This window comes from Mustela putorius, unplaced genomic scaffold (assembly GCF_011764305.1).
Source record: "Mustela putorius furo isolate JIRA1106 unplaced genomic scaffold, ASM1176430v1.1 tig00000253_pilon_pilon_pilon, whole genome shotgun sequence".
Classification (NCBI taxonomy): domain Eukaryota; kingdom Metazoa; phylum Chordata; class Mammalia; order Carnivora; family Mustelidae; genus Mustela; species Mustela putorius.
In genome coordinates this window covers 10,113,490-10,136,453 of record NW_025421329.1, presented here as the reverse complement: position 1 = coordinate 10,136,453, position 22,964 = coordinate 10,113,490, and the positions used below count along the sequence as shown (strand labels likewise).

The window sequence follows — 22,964 nt, the reverse complement described above, 5'->3', positions numbered from 1 at the left end:
TTTTGATGGGTCTTTCCTATGTAAATTTATACAAATCAAGAGTAGCTTCCTTTCCTTAAAGGAGTTCCCATTAAGGTTTAAGGCAATGGATATTATTTGCTGGGCTCTTTGAATATCCATCCAAACAGTTTAGCTACCTCAAAACCTCCATCACTTGAAAATGCAAGGCACTGGAGCAGATCTGCTAGCAGAAGATTTATGTGGAAGCCCTGGTTCTAGCCTGTAGGTGCAGTCCCTGGGTTCACATGGTGTTGTCCATTCTGGCCACACCTGGCAAAGACTTTTCTGGCATCCCTTAGGCCACAGTCAGCTCCAGGTACAAGGAGGTTGGGTTTCTAGAAAACTGTTAGGGTGGGGGTGGGGGGGTGAGGAACCCTGAAGCCCCTCAAATCTGTTCATAGTATGGGTATTCATGTCACTCTGCAGGATGTCTTAGCGGGGTGACATGTCCCTGAGGCAGGTCGAGCCACAGGCCACTTGGGACTCAAGTTGGGGGTAGAGGCTAGTGTAGGCCGGCTCCTCCCCTCTGAGAACAGTGGTCCGGTCCATCAGTATATTCACAACAACTTAAATAAAGATATTTCAAAGCAAATTTTAAAAAATGAATGGTAGAACAGGCTGTTCCAGTTTAGGCATTCTGAGTTGATCTGTCTTATTCAGATGTCTCTTAGAATCCTTTCCTAATGAAAGCCACCATGGTGGTTTAAAAACCTGGTTTTGTCAGCTGTGGTAAGGGTCCTCGTACAGATTGGCAGAGGTAAGCGGGTGCTTTCCAGGGCTCAACTGGGATGTTACGCCAAATGGCATTCTAAGCCATGTTTATAGCCTGCTTGGTTATTTGAGGCCGTCTTGGTACAAGTGAATGAATGCCTCTTTGTAAGAGTGTCTCGGGCCTCATACTTCCCACCAAAATAATATTGTTACTTCAAGTAACATGACCACCACCAAGTTTATTAGTTAAAAGACAAGCACTCATTTGGTCTCCAAAAATTTCCCTGGTGTGGCAAGGTATAAAATTGAATAGGTTAGAATTAAAACTCTCAAATTTTTTGGTTTGGATTATCACATATAGCAAAACCATATTTCTCTTAAAAAGTCAGTCAGTATAAAGGTCTTCTCTACCTACCACCACCACAACATGGCTTTCTTCAGATTCTGTACAACAAATTTGGGTAAAATCAAAGGTGGCAGAGTGCTTTAGACTTTGTGCTGCGAGCATTTCCCACAAAATGTTTGGAAGGCACTAAATCACCCCATCGCCTATTATGATGCTATGGGAGGAACAGCACCAGCACTTTGGGTACTTTCTGATTACACTTTTGGGACCGATATACTCAGAGGGCAGCCTTGTTTTCTCTCAGCAAGACTGTACTTGGATGAAGAGGAATCATGACACCCCACAAATCCCTCTGTGCTGGATTTTCTGCAGGGTTTTTGCATTTCTCTGCTCTCAGGGGCAGCCTTACTTTCCTGGTAAGGACAGAAATGGGTCTAGTTGGAGACATAGCTGTGACGGAGCCTGTCACATCACACTGAAAAGGCCTCTCTGCCTCTGCCCCAGCACCAACTGCACAGGTAGTAAGCCGTCCCTCACAGGAGGCCAGCGTCCCTTACCACCAGGCTTTCACATCTGGCGTAAATATGCAGTCCAGTTACATAGACAATCCTAGGACTACACACCCTGATTTTACATTTCATTGCCCATGAAATGGAAGAGAATTATACTTGTTCCAGTTAAGAATCTTATTTCTACAGAGCCTAGATTCTAACAGTAGAAATAAACTTTAGATATGCAAAACATTTTAGAAAGCAAACATTTATTAACACATTAAACAATTTTTTTGTAGAATTCTAAAGAAACAAATTCAAGACAAAAATTCTTCCAGTAGGTAACAAAATAATGTATTATTTAAATTCCTTCCATTAAGAGGACTTTATTCCATGAAACAGTACATCAGCTGGGCAGGCTCATTCTTACCAAAAGTAAAATGCTTGTGTGACAGTTTCACTGTTGCTGTTCTGTAAACACAACCAGGATACACTGTCATCACTGAAAATTCAGTACTGCCATCTTCAAGAGCAAGTGTGAAACATGTTATCAGCACCTAAAACATCTTAGAGTGGTTTTAGTATTTACTTAACATGTTACAAGTTAAAACAAAATAAGCATTTAGGGAGAGTCTTCCCACATTAGTTTCTGGCATGGTACAGCTGTATCTTCATCCTGGAACTTAGGATAAAGTACCTTTCTCTTAGAAAGTGAACATGTTTTCACAGCAAGTTTAATAAATTAAAATACAAGGAAAACAACTAGTGAACAAAAAAACTCTTCGGGTTCTCTCTTTAAATTATTATGTTTAGGGTTACATGTGAGTCAAAGCACTTAGCATGCAGCCACACATCCAAGCCACTGGAACCAAGAATCAGGCTTAGCAAATAAAGAATTAACTTCACTGCAAATTCATTTTAAGCAGAAGGCCAGCATGAGCCAGCCACAGGAGCACTGAAGGCAAAGTTCCTGGTTCTTCACAATCTACTCTTAAGGCATAATCAAAGACAAGTTCCAAGGGTTTTGGTCCCTTCTGCTTATGTGCTCACATGTTCCCAAGGAAAGAAATGTGAGGGAACTACTTACCTGTTTCAAGCTCTTGATATATAAAAGAGGAATTCTGCATTTCTGAAAGTCACAGAGTTAAGTCAGGAAAACCTAGCCAAAAATACTAACACTCTGTGTTCTAAGATTTGCCAGATCACCTCATTGCTACTTGTGAATAAAAGGACTCCACAGTGTTTCAAGTGTTCTAAAGCCTCTTACTTTACTTTTTTACACTTCTGCAAAAACACTACACCATTTGCTGCTAGAATCTTTGGTAGGACAGCTTTTACCTAATCAGACTTAAGGAATGAAACCCAACAGCTACACTTCATTTCAGCAGTCACTCTACGGCCAACTTCCTAGCTGTGAATGTGCTGTGAGTACAGATTACAGAAAGCTATTTTTCAAGTGTTCAAATTGTCATTCCTTTTTTAGTGCCTACAGACAGGAGGTGGAAGAGAATGAATGCAACCATCCATTTCTTCAGTCCCAACTCAAGGGTCCCCAAGCAAATCGACTTGCTTCTGTTCAACAGCAAAGAGCTGAAAATACATGGTCCCAGTTTTCTTTCAGCTTGGTAGAAAAATAGCTTAAAATTATCAGGAAACTAAACCCACACAGAGGGGTAAGGCAGGCTGAGAGACCAGGGAGATCACTAACATAAACTTCATGAGCTGGGCCAGGGCTCTGTATTCTACATTTCCATAGTTGTCCAAACTTCCTACACATCAGGACAAGCGTTATGCATACGACCTGCACCAGGATCCAGTGAGGTCATGTTAACTGCTTTGTCGATCAAGCATAGCTGAGATCATGCAGACTAGGATTTTTTAAGGGGAAGCTCTAAAAATGCTTTGATAAAGACGTGCAAGTTAGCAGAGATTCAGGAAAATGTGCAGAAGGTATTGCCCACTCTGCTCGCAGACAATTCGTCTTAGCCCCTGACATGAACCTGCATACAGCAATCACACATGCGGAGACGCAGCGTAGGATCTGCCTGGCAGGCACCAAAGCTCTCATTCCATGTTGGTCAGCGAGTGAAGCTGTGTTGGCATCGTGTCTGCCTGTGGAGTCAGCTCACTGAGCTCACTGATGGTAGTGGCCAGCAGTGTGTCCTGAGACACCACGCAATCGTCCGACTTGCAGGCTGGGTCTGCAGAACTGTTCTCATGCACTGTGGACACACTGCCTTGGACTGTGGCAAGGTTGTGAAAATGGCCATTTTCTGCAAAAGACAGCAATTTATCCGAAAGTTTGGATGACGTATATTCTTCATCCAGCTGCTCAGTCTTGTGCGTGTCATCGCTCTTGGGTGAGCCATCTACAATAACAAGGAAAGACTTCCATGGAGTATTCTTATCATGTATCTACAAATCAAACACAAAACAGAAGTCACAACATGTCTCTGAACAAGTACATCTTTTACAACAGTGGTCTCTTTTCAACTTCAATTTAGTTTCCACCATGGCAAAATACCCTTCCACTAATGGCCAACTATTTCTCTACCACCACTGTCACTGTTAAGAAGCACGTGTCATAGACTGTGCTCTTGGGGACCCGAGACTCAGTTCTTCGTTCACACTGTGAATGTGCTCCCTGCAGAGAAAACCTGAAAAGGAAAGGCCCACTGTCGTCTTCTACGATGACCCTATGGAATGATGGCCGGCATTTCTGTCTAGAGTTACGTGCACCTGGGACCAGTGATTTGTCATGCAGAAACTGTGCTGCTGCTTACCGAGGTATGCCGCCGCAGGGTGGACTTGTCAGTGAATGTCCGCCCACACGCGTTACACATGAATGGCTTCTCCCCCGTGTGGATGCGATGGTGACGCTGGAGAGCGTTGAGCTGGGTGAACTGCTTCCCACACTGGTCACAGCAATAAGGACGTTCCCCTGAGATGGGAAGAGAAAAAAGTCACTGGTTGATTCTCCAGCCTACTGTGTTGAATTCTGGTATGCTCTGGAATCATGCTCCTAGGAGACCACTGGAAAGCAGCAGTCAGAAGGCTATGCTGGGAACAACTCAAGAGTCGACTGACTCTACTCCTGTGATATCAGGAGTTTATGCTAAACTTCTGGGAGTTTAAAAAGCAGGTACTACATCTACAGAACTAAACCTGTTTTCCACAGTAACGGAATATAAAATTCCAAGTCCCATAATAACTGAATTTGTGTGTGTGTACACTAATATATCTGGACCATTATTCCAAATTCTAATCTGAAAGTATTAAAATGTCCACATATCCACATCCACATCCAAACACTCCTACCTTTCCAGTTTGTGAGAGCCAGAAACTAGAAACTCAGAAATTTTAAAATGCTATATGACACACAAAACAATGCTAAATTCTGATAGTTTTCTAGTAAACATAAAACTTTTGGGACATTATCCTTGCCACACTAGGGAACTCCCCTTCCCTAGAGACATGCCAGCCATACCTGTATGGACTTTAATGTGCTGGTAGAGTGAATTCCGCTGGGCAAAAGTCCTGAAACAAACTTCACATTTAAAGGGTTTGGATCCAGTATGGATTCTATTGTGATGTTTTAAATACTCCTTAGAAGCAAAACTCTTGCCACATGTTTCACACATGAAAGGTCTTTCACCTACATGAAAAGGTGAGACAGAAAGTTAGAAATGCTACAAGCACCAGAACCCTCGACGAGCTGGCCCACACTCTAGAACACATATGAAGTCACAGCACGTGACATCTTCACATTGAAACTGTCCTAAAACATCTATTTGTGTAGGATGCCTGCTACTTCCTGCAAGTTCAGGTAAAATATCCTTGGGAATCCTAAGAAGGGTTCCACTAGCCTAGAATTAGATCATTAGTTGGCCCAAATTTTGTAAATTTAGTCATTCCAAACAAGAAATTAATATTACAATCTGTTTGGGGGAATTGTTGGATTTTTCCAAGGAGCACTGGTGTGGCACTTTATCAGAACCAAAGTGTCCCCTGAGAGGAGAGGAAGTTTATATGGATACATATGCACCGCTGTTCTGGGGCAGCAACTCCAACAAACCTGGGCTGGTTTACAGAACAGGAGAAAAATGTTTCTACTTCATGTTGCATAGTTTTAGTCTTTTAATCCCACAAATCAGACTCATCTGATCATTAGGTGTGCCCCTGACTTTACAAACATCAAAATAAAAATACTGGCTTTAACAGACCGTGAATACATTAATATTTTCATCAACTGACCAGTTCTCACTTAATGCTTCAGTGTGACCTGACCTCACCTCCATCCCCAATCTTCCATCAGGCACCAATTCTTATTCAGGGTGTCAATAATTCTCATCATTAAATGCCTCAGCTCTGCCTTGCCTGCATGTGAACTTGAGGCTCATATGGCAGTCTTTAGAGTTAAAAATTTTTAAATGCAAGCAAGAAAGAACTGGATCAGTATGGTAACAGCAGTGTATGACAGTTAGATTCTACATCCTATACACTAAGGTTCTGAACCTCAGGATGGCTGTGCTCAGTTTGAATAGAGTCAACCTGAATTTTCTCCCTCACATAATAAAATCACATCACAAAATTTTGAAAAATAGAAATGAGATAATCCCACCTCCTAATATATTATATAGCAATTTATTTTCATCTAGTCTTCTATGTGCAGGTTTTCAATGTAACTGGCATTAGCTGTGTGCACAACTGTACATTTTCAAATCCATATCCAAGCACAGGTGTTTTTCATAACGTTCATAGCCCTGGGAGTGGCCCCATCAAGTGCCGAGAAGGGATGGATTTACCAGTTTACTGAACCACTTCCTTGTGGTTGGACCATCAGGCTGTTTCCAATGCTCTGTTATTACGGAGAGCAAGAAGCGGGATGAGAACATATAGCTTTTCCCATATTTTGGATAATTGCTTTAAGACAGATTCCTGGAAATGGAATTTGGGGCTAGAACAGTAGGAACTGTTTCATACCTCTTGATATGTAAGACTCACGTGCCAGCTCCTACTGCCCAGTGTGCACGGCTGCCACCACGAGCATGCCAGCACCAGAGAGCCATGGGCATATTTGAGTTGTTTTTGCTCACTTTCGAGATGGAAAAGCTATATCACGGCCTTAGCCTGCACCACTTTAGTAGATGCCAACTTCTAAATTAAATGTCAGTTTCTTCTACAGCTAGAAAGACATTCAATCACAACAGCATTGAGTATTTACCTGTGTGACACCTTTTATGATAAATCAGCATGTGGTTCTGAGTGAATCTTGCACCACATTCATCACAGACAAAAGGTTTTTCCCCTGTATGAATTCTGAAAGTACAACATTCAGATGATAACTTAGGATGTATCTCAAAGCTCACTTTGCAATATAATTTCCACTCTAGCCTGCAAAGATGGTTATTCCAAGAGACCAAATGAGAATGGCTGAAGGGGAAGTACACAGGCCCATGACCTCGATCCCCAAATTCGTTTCTGCTGGAGGCCAGCGGCTGCTGTGCTTCCCCAGGGGACGCTGCAGGGCCCAAGCCAGCAGACACTCGCCTTTGCTCCCTCTCTTCACCACTGAATAGTACCATGCAGTATTTGCAAAGCTTCCTCATCACAGTAATTGACCACAAACACCTTGGGGACTACGGCTGACCAAACACCATGTGATCAAAACCGTTACCAACGATTCCTAAGACGACATGAGCAGTCCAGAAAGAACGGTTCTCAAAATGCTGAAAAAAGCTGGTTTCTAAGGAACGTGCATCAGCATTTGAGTTTCACAACTAGGATGAAGCAGCCATCAACCACGACTCACTGTGTGCTTCCTGTCAAGGTTTTAACTGATCACAGAGTAAAAAGAAAATGAACACCATGCTACCACCCCAAAGACGCCCCAGCCTGATGATGGCAGGTCTAGAAAAGGAGAAACTGCTTCTCTGGATTTCAAGCATAAACAGCACTGGAAGGAAATCATTTTTTTTAAGTAAAAAAATAAAAACCAGTGTACTCCACCTACAGGTCAAAAATTATGAACAGAAGACACTGTCCTCATTCTGAAGGTTAGACTAACCAGTGGCACTTTCCAAGCCCCGAGAACGAACACCTACAACCAGAGGAGGGTCCTAAAGCCCTAAGAGTCCTCTCACTGAGATCTTCAATGGGACCATGGGACCAGCTGGTCACAGGTCCAAGTTCTAAATGAAGAGTAAGGAAAAGAGAAATGAAGGCCATTAGCCCAACTGGCCCTCAAGTATAAGCATGGCAGGCATGGTAAGCTCCAGAGGCTACTCTGGGATTGGGAAAGCCTGGCCTGCAGTGGCCGTGCGACAAGACTGTCAGGGTCTGGGTTTCATGTCCAGGCTTCTGTGCTGGCACTGGGCACAGGGTGAGGGGGATAGCCATCAGCCCAGGGCCTGTAGGAAGGCTGAATAAAGAAGAGGCACTTCCACCAAGAAAGAGAATTCACAGACGTCCCAAAGCAGACCCCCAATTTCTAGAGGCCACAAATTAAGAAGTGGAACATCTGCAGACATAGCCACACTGGTCAAACCCTGGAACGACCTCGATCTCTCCCCAACCCCATCCTCAGAACACAAACGGGCCACATGGCAGGCAAAGAGCACCCTCGCAGTGGCTCTGGCCGGTGGCCCCGGCCCTACCTCATGTGGGTCTTCAGTGCCGAGGGCTGCGAGAACTTGGCCTCGCACTCGGTGCAGCCATAGGGCTTGTGGCCTGTGTGCGTCCGCTCGTGCAGTCGCAGCGCTGTCTTGGAGCTCAGGCCCTTGCCGCACTGCTGGCACTGGTGGCGCTCGCCACCACCCTCGTGCACCTGTACCACGTGCCGCTTGACATCCTTCTTCCGCTTGAACTTCTTGCCGCACAGCTCGCATGGGAAGTGGCGCTCGCTGCTGTGCACATGGCGCTGGTGGCTCTTGAGGTTGCAGCGGTTGGCAAAGGTCTGGCCGCACGTGTCACAGCGATGAACCACCTCAGTGGCCACCCCATGGTGGTGCCGGATATGTTTCAGGAAGCTCTTCTCATACAGAAAGGCTTTTTCACAGATAGTGCACTTGAAGTTGCTCTTCCTCTTCTCGCCCTCCTCCTCCTCGTCATCCTCCTCCTCCACGCCTCCTGCGCCCTCCCTACTGCCTGCTTTTGGCAGCTCCTGGGCTGCCTCCACTCCCACTCCGCCCTCCTCACGCTTTGTGATGGGCTCCACCTCTGCTCCCATGGCCTCTGGGTTGGGATCCTCGGGGCTTTGGCAGTCCCCCATGTCGTCCTCGGCACTTTTCTGCTGCTCTCGCAGCCTTCTTGTGTATTTCTTTTTAGGGATTTCCACAAACACCTTTCTTCCAGCCAGCCTTCCACTGGCCCTTCTGATTTTGGGGTAGGGAGGCTTGATTGCATCTTTTTTCTTGTCAGGTTTCTCCTTGGACTTCTTCAGGGGCATATCTGGCAACACGCCATTGCTGATTGTCTCTACTAGGGGATCTGAGGAATCCCCAAGGCCATTAGTGAGAGGACTGTCCCCTGGGGAACTTGCCCTGGGGTCAGGAGCAACAGCAGCTTGGGAGTTACCGCTCCCTTCTGCCTCCTGAGACTCAGAGAAGTTCTGCAACTCCAGAAGTACAGATTCTAACATCTGTTTCTTCAACTGAAAACAAGTCTCTGATAAGTCCAGACATTTTAGTTTCTCAGCCATTTCCAGCATTCGCTGCACCCGATCTTCTTCTACCTGTACCTTTGCAGTGTACACAAACTCGAGAAATGAGGCAAAGTCAACAACTTGTACTTCATTTAGATAAACGTTAGTCCTCGTACCATCTACAGTCTTCTCATTAAGGAACATCTCCTTAAAGAATTTGCTGGTGGCTGCCAACACAGCTTTATGAGCCATAAACTCTTCACGGACGCCCTGGTACTCCACGCTGACAGTCACATCACACAGGTGACCAAGAAGGCGTAGCTGATGCATTTCATGCAGAAGGTTGAATGGTGAGGATTTGGATTCCAGCAGAACCGCACCACTTTCCATGTTTCTTCTTTCGTGTAACAGATCTGAAAACAGAAACAAAAATTATTCATGCCTGAGCAAAAGGATTAAAAGTCAAGATTATTTCAGTTCTCTAAAGGATATCAACTGATTAACAAACAAAACCTAGCTTTCCTCATCTAAAGAGATAAGTCACGCTACTTCTTAGTGAGTTCTAAAGTGAAGTCCTAATGCACCCTCTTAAGGTAGTATATGCACCAAAAAAAAAAAAAATTACTATGATTTCTCCCAATGATAAACATAATTAACCAAAGTCATACTTAATGAAATATATTACAGCAGTAATCTGCTTAGCTAGATCATTTTCTAATTTGCTTATAGACACACCTCAAAACTATAATAGAATTTACAGCAACAACAACGTCTATCTCTTTGACCAGGAAATCAAATAATTAAAACACATGGCCACCAAACCTTAGAGGATCATGTCTGCCTTTGAAAACAACCAACCTGGGGAGACTGGGTAGCTCAGCTGGTTGACTGTCTTTGGCTGGGGTCATGATCTCAGTGTCCTGGGATGGAGTCCCACATTGGAGTCTGCTTATCCCTCTCCCTCTGCCCCTTCCCATGCTGGTGCTCTCTCTCTCTCATAAAGAAATAAAAATAGGGGCACCTGGGTGGCTCAGTGGGTTAAGCCTCTGCCTTCGGCTCAGGTCATGATCTCAGTGTCCTGGGATCGAGCCCCGCATCTGGCTCTCTGCTCGGTGGGGAGCCTGTTTCCCTTCCTCTCTCTCTCTGCCTACCTCTCTGCCTACTTGTGATCTCTGTCTGTCAAATAAATAAATAAAATCTTAAAAAAAAAAAAAAGAAATAAAAATAAAATAAAAATAAGAAAAAAAACAACCAACTTGGGAGACTGGGTGGCTCAGTTGGTTAAATGCCTGCCTTCAACTCAGGTCATGATCCCAGAATCCTGGGATCAAGCCCTGCATCCCACTCCTCTCACAGTGGGGAGCCTGCTTCTCCCTCTGCCTACTGCTCCCCCTGCTTGTACACAGGCGCATGCTCTCTCTCTCTGACAAATTAATAAAATCTTAAGAAAAGAAAACAACCAACTATAACTACTTTCCACAAGGAAAACTTGATAAAATAGTCCATAATCCATGGCCATTTCCAGCACTCCTAGACACCTCATAATTGAATTACTGTTACTCTTTGAGAATAACTTCACAAGCTGTGCTACCTTGAACAAGTAACTTAATTTCTCTGAACCACAGTCTGCTCCTCTGTAGAAAGATGGCAGAGCCCATGAGGCTCCAGTACAAACATGTCAAGTGCTTACAGCTTCACCTGTGGCTTGTAAGCTACTTGCTACTGGCTTCCCATACATGAGGCCTAGGTGCTATTGTCGCTATTACCTTCCCCATTTCACAGAAGAGGAACTGACAAGATTAAGTGGTTGGGCCGGGGCTTGAGCCAGGGACTCCAGACTCACACTGAAACTGCTCAGCATACCTAAGCAGTGCCAAATGCAAAGAGCTGCTTTTCCTCCCTAGATCTTTCCATGACTGGAAACTGCAGATTTCACTCCCTACCCAAGGTCTCCTTTCCTGGCTTCCGTGGCCCCCTACACCAGCACAGGTCACTTCTTTACTGGAACTACTCTTTCCTCAGACTCCCTATGTGCTTCCTCAAGATGCACTCCAACCCTATGCTCTAGAATCTACCTTCATTTGTAGAATCTACAAATGTTTTGGCTCCTAAATCTCCACCCCTGTCCAAAGTACCCGTCCTCCTTCTATCCCCCTTCAGCCAGATCTTAGATGTTGCCTCAGACTCAACATGTCTAGGGCAGAACTTGTCTTCATCTTTCCTGGAAAACCATCCTCACCTCTACCCAGTTTTCCAGTCCCACCAGTGATACTGTTTCCAGGACCTGGGGCTACAGCTGGCTTCCTACAACCACCAGCCACCCCAAAACACGAAAAAGACTGCCCTCTGAGAGTTCAACTGTAACTAGAACATCCAGGAGGCCTGAACAGTTACCCGAAGACACCCCACAGTCAACTGAGAACGCCCACCAAGCCCAAATGGATAAGGCAGGGAAGGAGCGGTACACTGGCCAAGGACCGTCACTGATTTCAGCCCCAGCGCCGGAGAAATGGCTGCAGAGGGCTCTCTCAATCTGATGCCCATCCTCCCCAGTAGCCCTCCACTGCCCCAAACCTCTGCCAACCGGGCCCTCAAGCAGACGTGTGAACCTACAGGCGGCGAACAGAGATTTCTGAGTCAATCAATAAAGTGGTTGCTGAGTGCGATTTCCCATCCTGTCTGAGCACAGGAAGGGAAGACAGTGATCATGGCGACGGGAATCCTCTGGCCTGGGTGACAGCTGCATCTCCCACTGTAATTGGCTGGCGCCCGGCCGCACCTCTGTGTCCGAGCATCTCCCTCCCGCCGGCCGTTCTCCGCGGCTCCTCCGCACTAAGGAAGGTGCGGCAATCCCTCCCGGCCGCGTCCGGTCGGCCTCTCGCTTGGATGGCGCACGCCCCCGCCCCCTCGGCCCCTCCGACCCGCACACCTCCAAGGGACACACGCTCCCTCTGCAAACGGATCCGGTGCCTGCTGGGCCGCGGGGGCATCCAGGGCGCCCGCGAGATCGGGCCTGGACCCCGACCCTGGCCGTCCGAGGCTCCTGCGCCCCCGAGGTCCGCCGCTTCTCCAGGAAGGCACGCGCTGCCGGCCCACTCGCCAAGCCCGGACAAGTCGGGAGGCAACGGCTGGGGCGAGAAGCCCCGACGACCCGTGGGCCGCACACTCACCTCCCAGCCGGCGTTGCCGCCGCCGCCGCCACCGCGCGTCCACCGGACCAGGCCCCCGGGGACCGACGGCTGGCTGGGCGGGGCGGGACAACAGCGCGGGCGCCGCCGATTGGCCGCCCCGGCCCGCTCCGCCCCCAGACGGCCCCGCCCCTCCCGTGTCTAGGGGTGGGGACTGCGCGCGCACGTCTGACTGCGGAGGCCGTTCGAGCAGAGTTACGTGATTCGACTGATGCTTGGAGCCCAAGTCCATGCTGGATTGCGTCACCAGCAGCGAGTCACGGTTTGCGCCTGCGCAGAAGACAACGAAGGCGGTTCCGTGGCTGCTCTTGGCGCGGCGGGGGCGGAGCCGGGCCAGCCCCAGAAGGTCACGTGAGTGGGGGAGGGGTGCGTGGTCACTTTCGGGCCTGTCTTCGGTTGCCGGCCTGTGGCATTTGTAGTCCGGGTGCTACACGTAGTCCGGTGCGTTGTCCGCCACTCGAAGAAGGGGAGGATCTACGACGGCGGCTGGCACCGGGAAGGAGCTGGCTTTCCGCGTGCGTCCTGAGACTGGCCGGTGGCTGACAAAGCGCTTCCACGTGCTGCAGGACTGGGTTGGCTAGGGGCGGGGTGCTCGGCGGGCATTCTTCCCGCAGGGTCGCCGCCAGAGTTGGCCCCGGCTCAAGAGCCACGAGACCCCACCTCTCACCTTGCTTCAGCGTACCGTGTAGGGTCCCGGGAGTCTGCGGCCACGCACGTGGTTTGAGTGCTCATTGTGGAGCTTCCCAAAGACCCAGCCGCCCTTCGGTGGAAAGAATCCATGCTCCATCTTTGAATCCTTCAGCCCCAAACCTTGCTGCTTCCATGCATCCTTGTGCACTCTTAATCAAAATCCTGTTCTGGAAGATTCGCCTTAAATTAAACTTCCAGTTCTCGATTAATCCGGCCTGACTTCCTGCTGCGAGCCAATGGCTAAAGATTTGCGAGATCCTGTTGCTCACTGTGGCCGGTGTAGCACTGGGCGGGGTCTTACCCTCACGGTGTGTCGGTAATTTGTAGGACTATAAAACGCAGATTAAAAATCAGACGCTTAACTTTCTGTTGAAAATATTTTCCTCCCCTTTTTGAGCAAGTAGTTTAGAAAAGTGATCATTGTAAGTATTTTCTCTTTGAGATGTACCTAATTCCTTCTGAAGATTAGCTAGGCCCTGAGTCAGCTTTATGATCCAGAACCTAGAACAGCTGTGTTCAAGGGCTCCCGGAGCCATCTGTTCGCAGTGTAAGCATCCAGAGAGAAAGCGCCCAATCTCCCAGTTTCCTAGGAGACTAACTTTAAAGGGCGCCTTGTTCCAAAGTTGCACAACTAACTCCTGTCATAAAGGTATGAGATAAACCAAGTAGATGACCTAGATAGTCATCCCACTCACCAAGTAGAGAGCATGAACTATGTGTGATCAGTAGTAGTGTCTAGTCGTCTACTGGAGCACTAGTTATTACTGTACATTGAGACAGATTGTACCTAGTTAGCTAACATGAAAAGGCTGAGATTTCTTTCCTTGTCAATTGCCTGTGATGCATGTTACATTCTGGTTTAAGGCGTATTCAATAATACGCCTTAAAAAGTGTTTTCTTTACTACTTTTATAGAGATTAGGGGAGAAGATTTTATTTTCCGTTTTATCTCAACAGGAGCCAGCTTCCCACACATACTAGGTACTAAGTCAGTATTTGAAGAGTGAAAGAGAGGCATCTTTGCTTAGGCACACTCCTTTTTGTAGTCCATGATTCCAGGAAATTGGTATGAACACAATTTTCACTTGTGGCCCCAGATCCAGAATAATTTTTTATTTTATGATTTTATTTTACATTGCTAAAAGTTGATTTGCATCCTCACTTAAATCTTCATTGCTTTTTGGCCATTTGTGTATTTCCTTTGGAGAAATTTTTATTCATTCAGATCCTCTATTTTTTTAGTTATTGTTCTTTTTATTATAAACTTTTATATTCTAGATGAAAGTCCCTTATCACATATATCTTGTAAGTATTTCTTTTTACTTTCTGGATAGTATCTTTTGAAGCACAGGGGTTTTTAACTCTGAGGGACTCCAGTCTAATTTATTTCTTTCTTGCTTTTGGAAACTGTTGCTTAATTCAAGGTCATGATGATTTATCCCTACTTTCTTCCAAAAGTTTTAGCTCTTACATTTCAATTTGATACATTTTGAGTTAACTTCTGTATACATATGAGGTAGGGGTCCTGCTTAATTCTAACTGCAGGAGATTATCCAGTTGTCCCAACATTTGTTGGAAAGACTATTCTTCCCCATTAAACTGTGTGGCCTTCCTGTCAAGAATCATTTGACTGAATGCCACCATTTACTTCTGGTTTCTGTTCAGTTGATCCACAGGACTATCCTCAGTACCACACTGTCTCAGTTAGTGTGGAGTTTTCCTTTTTCATGGAGAGGTTTTAAAATTCTTGCTGATCTGCCAGTCTTTTCTCTTGGGTTTTCTTCTGCTGATTTTAAGCTCAGGAAACACTTGTAAATATAGAGAGGACAGGAAGAACACAAGTGCAGAGATGGTGCCCAGAGCACCTACAGTGTCCAGAACAGGCTGTACATGTGGCTCTGAGATTCCTGGTAGCCAAAGGGAAAAAAGCCATAAAGCTTTATCTACAGAAAGAACAATGCAAATTTAGTTTGCTCAGAGGAAGTTTAACATACAGTGTGGGAAATATATGTCCTAAAGAGCATTCTTAAGATGAACTGACCTCCATGTTCTTCTCCATCATCATTTTCATCTTTTCTCTCTTCTTCAAATTTGCATTAAATGAATTTTCTCCCTCCTCTTCACAGCCAGCAGATTCCCTGTGATTGGCCCCTGCTGATCCAGGATCTGATGCTGCCCCTGTGTTCCTCCAGGTACATCTATTTCATCGTGTCTTGCCCCTGATCAGCTGGTTAAGTGGGACCACCACCCAGCACACTGGCTGCAGTTTTTGTCTTGTCTGGATTCATGTATTTCTCTGTAGAAAAACAAGATGTAATTGCAGTGAATAAACACTCATTTACATGAACTGGGAAACTATAAGAAATAAGGTAAGAAATAAGGTAAACATTGGAATGAGATATAATGCACAGCTCACATCCCCTATGTGGGGATCAAGACTCAAGGGGGAAACCGGCTGATGAGAGACCGGTGGGTTCCGGATTTAAAAAAAAAAAAAAATTACTCCTTCTTAACCACAGGATTTGAGGCAAACAGCTCACCCAGTCTGTCAGTGCATGCCTCTCTAAGAGCCCCTGGACAGGTGGAGGCCTTGGGAACATCTCCCATCACTGTGGTGTTAGACACACTAAAAGAATGTGCTTTAGTAGGTTAGTGGTGCCAGCCCCTTGGTATTTAGTGTCCAAACATGGCAATTCCTTGGGGGAGAGCCTAAAACCTCAGAGATGGGCAAGAAAATGGCACGTACCATTCAGAGACCTCCTGGGTGTAGAGCAGTGGCTCTACACTGGGGTGGGCACAGGACAGGGTGCTGGAGTGGCTGCACATCTGTTTCAACCTGGGTGGTGGTTACAAGTGGGTCTGTTACTAAGCTTAATATTTGTTTTATGTAGTTTTCTGTATTTGTGTCTTATTTTTCAGTAAAAATAAAGTAAAAGGAGATAAAGAAGGCATGCTTATTCCTCTCTACCATGTAACATGTGTTCAGTCAGTGTGCATGCTCCATTATTGACTGCAGACATGTGGCCACTTCTCTACTTGGTCTTTTGTTTCCCACACAGTAGTTACTGGGTCACTCAGATCACCAGCAGGGTCTCTTTAGTTACATTATAAGCTCACTTTGTTCCCGCAAGTGAAGCAAAAGGAATGGTATGTGTCACCTTGAATTGCTGACCCTGCCAGAAGCCAAAGATCTTTCCCAAGTTAGGCTGTAGAAATAAGATTTGAAAAATTCCAGCAAAAGAGCCAACTATGTAATAACTTGACAGTCCTGCTACAAATCCTTAGAAATGGTAGCTTAAATATAGCAGCTGTCGTTTGAATTCATGGCCAAGTTTGCAAGAAATCTGGAAAATTTCTGGGGTCCAGAAATAAAGAGGGAGCTCAATATGAAGCCTGTTGTTGTGGGAGCTGCACTGCCCTAGAAGGGGCTGTGGGTCTGGTCTTAATAATAGAGCTAGGAGTCTGGATTTACACACACACACACAGAGTCTGAAAAGTAAGAAGAGTGAAACCTTGCATAAAGCTGAGCCTCAGAAAGCTGAGAACCACACCCTCAATGAAAACAATAGTTTAGAGAAAACAAAATCTATTAGCACAGAGAATCAAGTAGTTGTTGAGTTTTTCCTGAGTTAGAGGTGTAAAAGTCTCTCCTGAAGATTTATAAATATGGGCCTGCAGATGCACATGGAGTTGTTGTTCAAGTTATGCTCCCCTGAGACCTGGGAACCCGTTAACTTGGAAATTAACAGAAAGCCTGATCTCTGGCCAGAAACATTCCAGGAGCACCCGTAGAAGCTAATGTAAAACTGCTCTGGAGGGACGGACAAGGGAGCAAGATTCCTGAGCAAGTGGATGCCAGCGGTGGAACATCAGCATGTTGGACCTGTAAAAACTTTACTGGGACTCTCAGATTCCACCATAAATATGTTCACATTGTTTAAAACAAAAGAAGGACTTAAATATGCGAGAATAAGATAAAGAATAAGCAGATATGAAACAGGACTAAATAAAACATCTGAAAGTTAAATATACTCACTGAAATAAAAAGCTGCGTTGAGGTAAGCAGCAGATTTGGCACAGCTGAAGAATTACTGGGCTGGAAACAGACCTAAGGATATTACTAAGAATGTAGTAGAGACACAGATGGGAGATAATAAAGAGAAGTTAAGGAAGATGGAGGAAAGAATAATAAAGTCTAGTATATTCCCAGTAGGACTTGAAGAAGGAAGAAAGACTGAGAGGCAAGAGCCAAAGAAATATTGGCTGGTAATTTTCCAGAACTAAATAAAGAAACTCTCAGGTTTGGGAAGGATGGATAAAAATAAATTTATATCTAATCACAATATAATGAAACTACAGAATGACAGAACCAAAGAAATCTTATAATTATCCAGAGACAGACCAGAGAGGACTGAGTAAGATTATCTAAGATCATAAAAGGAAGCGTGTGATGTGAAAAGAGTCATGTGGAGGGCCTCCAGATCAAGGTAAGGAGACAGGTAACCATAAATTCAGCAGGAGAAATGCTGAAGAGCAAGTAGCAGCCTTCTTTATGGAAATGAAAAAGGATGAATTCTACAGTAAAACAAAATTCCCCATTCAACAACTGAGATTTTTCTTCCCCTCAATTTTTCTAGTTTCTGGTCTTATCTGATGTGTGACAGTTAATTTTGTTCCAACTTCACTGGCCCAAGGGAGGCTCTAATAGTTGGTAAAATAGTATTTCTGCATGTGTCTGCAGGGGTAGGAGAAACTAGCATTTGGTTCCGTAGACTGAATAAAGAAGATCCACCTTCACCAATGTGGGCCGCATCATCGAATCCATTGGGCCCAAGTGGAACAAAAAGGCAAAGCGAGGGCCAATTCTCTCTTCTTGAGCCAAGACATCCATCTTCTGCCCTCAGAGCTCAAAGCTCCTAGTTCTTGGGCCTTTGGACTCCAGCATGTACACCACTGGTCTCTGACCTCAGACTGAATGATTCCCTGGCTTTACTGCTTTTCACCTTGCAGCCAGCAGAGTGTGGGGCTTGGCCTCCAGAGCTGCATGACCCAATTCCTGTCATGAATCTCCTCTTTATTTATCTCAATACATCTAGCTACTGTATCTCTGGAGAGCATGGACTAATCTACCATTCCATATCCTCTAACTACCTTGACCTTGCCCTTGCCTCCCACCCCCCATTTTAACTGTCACTTTCTGACCCTATCTGAAAATCCTTGCCACTAAGATATACTCTCGGGACAGAAAACCTATTAAATCATGGCCTCAATTAATTCTCCAAAGTTTTCAAACCACTACTTCTTGGAATATGTGTCACATTTTCTCATATGAGTCCATTACACTGCATTCAAATCTACAATTGAAAGATGTTTCCTTTTTAATGAATCTATATTACAATGTAAAAATTCTTACGGTTGTTATTAAAATTTGATTTTATATTTTTATGTATTTTATATTTTGAATATCTTCAAATGAATGTCTGGTAAAGTTCAACTTCTTATAAATACAACATTAGATGATAATTCATTCACTTGCCTACTGTAAGGTTCAAAATAAGAGTCCAACCTGCAGGTTCTAAAATCAAATTATAAGTCTCAGCTCTCTGGTGATGAAGCAAATGTTTCTATCTGCCATTTAAACATCTTATCTTTTTGGGACGCCTGGGTGGCTCAGTGGGTTAAGCCGCTGCCTTCGGCTCAGGTCATGATTCCAGGGTCCTGGGATCGAGTCCCACATCGGGTTCTCTGCTCAGCAGGGGGCCTGCTTCCCTTCCTCTCTCTCTACCTGCCTCTCTGCCTGCTTGTGATTTCTCTCTGTCAAATAAATAAATAAAATCTTAAAAAAAAAAAATAAACATCTTATCTTTTTTGCTGTTTATTTATTAAGCAATTCCAATAGTAAGTCAAAGTGACTGGAAGTTTAAACCCTGACAAAACCTGCTGTAACTTACTGTAAACACAGACTCTCTCTCTCTCTCTCTCTCTCTCTCTCTCACACACACACACACACACACACACGTGTCCCTACCATGAGTGTTGCAGGCAGCTCACTACAGAAGCTGCACAGCTCTCCACAGCACCCACATTCATAGGGCTTCCCCTAGTATGGCTTCCACTGTGCCTGGCACACTGCACTTCATGACAGAAAGGACAACCTTTCTGTAACACTACTGCAATCTTACTATCAAGAATCTCATGTAAGTATTTAAAACACCACATGACGTTAGAATCTGCTAGAAGTCTAAATAGACATAAAAACAACATATGTGGGGGTGCCTGGGTGGCTCAGTCAATAAGCATCTGCCTTCAGCTCAGGTCATGATCCCAGGGTCCTAGGATGGAGCCCCGAATCAGGTTCCCTGCTCGGTGCTGCTTCTCTCTCCCCCATTCCATCTGGTTATGTTCTCTCTCTCTTTCTCTCTCTCTCTCTGTCAAAAAAAAATAAAATCTTTAAAACAACAGCAACAACATGTGTGGACAAGAGCAGCTAGGATTCTGTATTCCAGGTAAGATAGTTAGCATTCATTGCCAGAAAGACTTCTTCAGTTGGGTGTCATAATAACTCTAGTGCTTGACCAAGTGAAGAAACCAGATATGACTATCATAAATTTTATATTCAGTTCCCTTTAGAAATGCCAGATAATCAGGTTCAAAGGTAGAAATTATGTCAAGCTTCTTTACAGAATTTTTGGAAATCAATAAGAAAAAAAAACACACCAACAACCCAAAACAGAACTAGCAAAGAACACAGACAATTCAAATACAGGTGTACAAATAGCAGAGATTTCACTGACAAATGAAATAGTATAAAAATGACAGACCAATATCTAGATAAATTGCCCAAGGTTAAACACAACGTTTGATGCAGCACAAGTATCCATGGGGAATGCAATCTCAGGGTCAGTTAGGAAAAACAAAATCTATCTATTCACGGAACTGTCCTTACCCGTTAGCTATCCTGAAGAAATACACGGAGGTGAGCAATTTTCACGTAAAGGCACTCACTGGAGTGCATTTACTAAAAGTTTAGAAACAGAGTACTTACCCACAAGGAGAGGACTGAATAATTTGCATTGGTTTATTATGCAGTCACTGAAGTAACGTTTAAAATTATTTACTGGAACTAGTGGTAATTACTACACAATGTATACATTTATAAAGTATGCTATAAATGGAATTTTGTCAGCTATTACTTCCAGTAAAACTGGAAAACCTTGGGGAAATGCTCACTTTATCATAATGAGTAAAGGAGATTACACTATTCTCATAAGAAATGATCTGATTTAAAAAACAAATCTATAAAACTAGATAAGGAACCGTACGGAACTCGACACTGGGGAGACGCGCGCGACCGCCTCGGCTCCGCCCACCAGGCCACGCCCAGCCGCTCACCCGGCGCCACCCGAGTCCACCCCGCAGTCCAGGCCACGCCCCGCACGGACTCCCAGACGCACCACTGAAGTGAGGGCCAGGCGGCTCACCACGCATTGGCTGTCGGGAAGTCTGCCCTTCCCAGCCGGGACCTCTCCTTTTCAGGGCTCCTTCGAGGGCAGACGGCGGAGCTAGGGCGCTGGGTCACGTGGGCGCGCCGCCGCGGGTGCTGTCAGGCCGCCTTCCAGTTCGTCCTCGGTGGTCGCAGGATGATGATGTTGGCGCCATCCCGAGACCCGGGAAGTCCCGCTAAGGTGGGGGAGCTCTTGGTTCAGAGGGCGGCTGCGGGCAAGGGCGCCGGTTTGCAGGGGTCCCCGAGTACCAGCGAGGTGATAGTAGTCAGGCGTCGAGGCCGCGGCGACCCAGAGCCTGGCGGCCTGGCGGTTCTCGGGAAGGAACGACGGCGCCGCCTACTGGGTGATTTTCTTAACGTTTGTATTCCCAGGCTTCCGAAGACCAAGAAGTGGCTTATTCCAGATGAAATGAAGCATATCTACATAATTTGGGGGTCAGTCAAAGTTTGAATTTTAGCACCCGCTGTAGATTTGGGCAGATCATTAGAACTTTAAGTTACTTCTCACAAGGTTAATTGGTGACTTTTAAATTTTTTAAATGTGTATTTTTTTTTGAGACCCCAATATGTTTCAGTGAAGCATCTACCTAGAGACTTCATTGCGCTAGGTCAGGCTCGGGTTGGCTGCTCTGTGGCGAGCGGGGAGGCCTCTCATCGTGGATACCTGCAACTTGAATGCCTTTTACACCTGCCTACGAAAACATACTTTTAATTCTTAAATGAGATTTTAATCGAAAAAACAAAACATGCATACTATAAAAATGGAGAGTCTGAGAGAATATACATCAAATGCCTTGTCCCTACATTAAGACCCTAAAATCCAAACCCGGACAGCTACTGTTAAGTTTTACATGAACTTAACTTATTGTTAAGTTTTTGCCAGTCCTTCCAGAAAGCCCGCACATACAGCGCAAGCCTAAAAGGAATCTCATTTTTTAAACATGAAAATCAATTTTCTCAACTGTAAAAAGAGGTTGGAAATAGTGCAAAACACCTTGAATAGTTCTTGGAATGTTGACTGCACTGCCTGTAATAACTATTGTTAATATACTACAAAGATTTTAAATTTTTATCTCCAAGATTTCATGTCCTTCATACCATGTACAAGTCTGCCTCATTATTTTCAAGGCTGCACAATAATCCATTCTGTGGGAATATTATAATTTGCTGAATCTCTTCGTGTTGGACATTTGAGATTTTTCATGATTATCGCAAAGACTGCTATGATTAATTATCTTGTATGAAGATGTGTGTGTTTATGGCCATCTGCAACATATTCATAGAGTTGACCCTTGAGTAACAGGGGGTTAGGAGCACTGACCCCTCTATAGTCAAAAATCCACATAAAACTTTTTTTTTTTAGGATTTTATTTATCTTATTTGACAGATAGAGATCACAAGTAGGCAGAGAGGCAGGGGGGGGGGAGGAAGCAGGCTCCCTGCTGAGCAGAGAGCCTAATGCAGGGCTCGATCCCAGGACCCTGGAATCATGACCTGAGCCGAAGGCAGAGGCTTTAACCCACTGAGCCACCCAGGCCCCCCCACATACAACTTTTAACCACCCCCAAACCTAACTACTAATAGCCTACTGTTGTCCAGAAGCCTTAATGATAACATAATTTATTAACACATATTTTATATGTATTATATACTATATTCTTTCAAGAGAGTAAGCTAGAGAAAAGAAAAACACTAAGAAAATTATAAGAGAGAATGCATTTACAGTCCTGTAATGTAAAAACTCCATGTTTAAGTGGACCCACATCATTCAAACCCACGGTAACTGCACATAGAAATGGAACTACAAAGATAAGTAAGTGTGTTTGAAATGTCACTTGCCCTCAGAAGAACCTGCACCAATCAGCATCCCCCAAAACTGGGCAGGAATGCTCCCTTCCCTGGACCCTAACCAACATGGAGTACAGCAAAATGTTTTGGTTCATTATCACTATGATGAATGAAAAGTACTAGTGATTCACGTCTGTTGGACTTTTATTGAAAGTTGCCAAGCGGCCCATCACACTGTCTTACATGTTAAAAAAGATTAATTGAGGGGTACCTAGGTGGCTCAGTTGGTTAAGTGTCTGACTCTTGGTTTTGGCTCAGGTCATGATCTCATTGGTTTTGAGCATGAGCTTGCCCTCTGCCCTTCCCCCCACCTTGAGCTCTGTCTGGCTTGCTCTAAAATAAGTAAGTCTTAAAAAAAAAAATGACTTGACTTCCAAAAGACCTGGAGGTAGTGCACATGGGGTTTGTGGTTGGATTAGTTCTATGGTGCATCAAACCATCATGCATTCAATTTCCTTTTTCCCTCTGCTCCTCAGTTGTTTGCTTGGCCCAGGTCCCTGAACCTGCTGCTCTGGCAGTAGCAACAGGATTATTCTGACTGCCTG

General features: G+C 45.0%; 1 protein-coding gene across 4 annotated transcripts; it reads right to left on the bottom strand.

Moving 5' to 3' along the window:
- Window positions 1-1,800: 1,800 nt before the first annotated feature.
- Window positions 1,801-20,723, bottom strand: GZF1 (GDNF inducible zinc finger protein 1). 4 transcript variants are annotated; one of them, XM_004754108.3, is made up of 7 exons: window positions 20,522-20,723; window positions 15,109-15,363; window positions 8,205-9,603; window positions 6,773-6,867; window positions 5,036-5,203; window positions 4,332-4,489; window positions 1,801-3,963 (listed from the first exon to the last, which is right to left on the bottom strand). In XM_004754108.3, the coding sequence occupies exons 3-7, from the start codon at window positions 9,578-9,580 to the stop codon at window positions 3,613-3,615; spliced, it is 2,148 nt and encodes a 715-aa protein (XP_004754165.1). In that variant the 5' UTR covers window positions 9,581-9,603; window positions 15,109-15,363; window positions 20,522-20,723; the 3' UTR covers window positions 1,801-3,612. The 4 variants fall into 4 exon arrangements, with proteins under 4 accessions (XP_004754165.1, XP_012912499.1, XP_004754167.2 ...); XM_013057045.2 differs by lacking the exons at window positions 15,109-15,363; window positions 20,522-20,723 and adding an exon at window positions 12,361-15,082 and having other exon boundaries at window positions 1,801-3,917; XM_004754110.3 differs by lacking the exons at window positions 15,109-15,363; window positions 20,522-20,723 and adding an exon at window positions 12,361-15,079.
- Window positions 20,724-22,964: the final 2,241 nt, after the last annotated feature.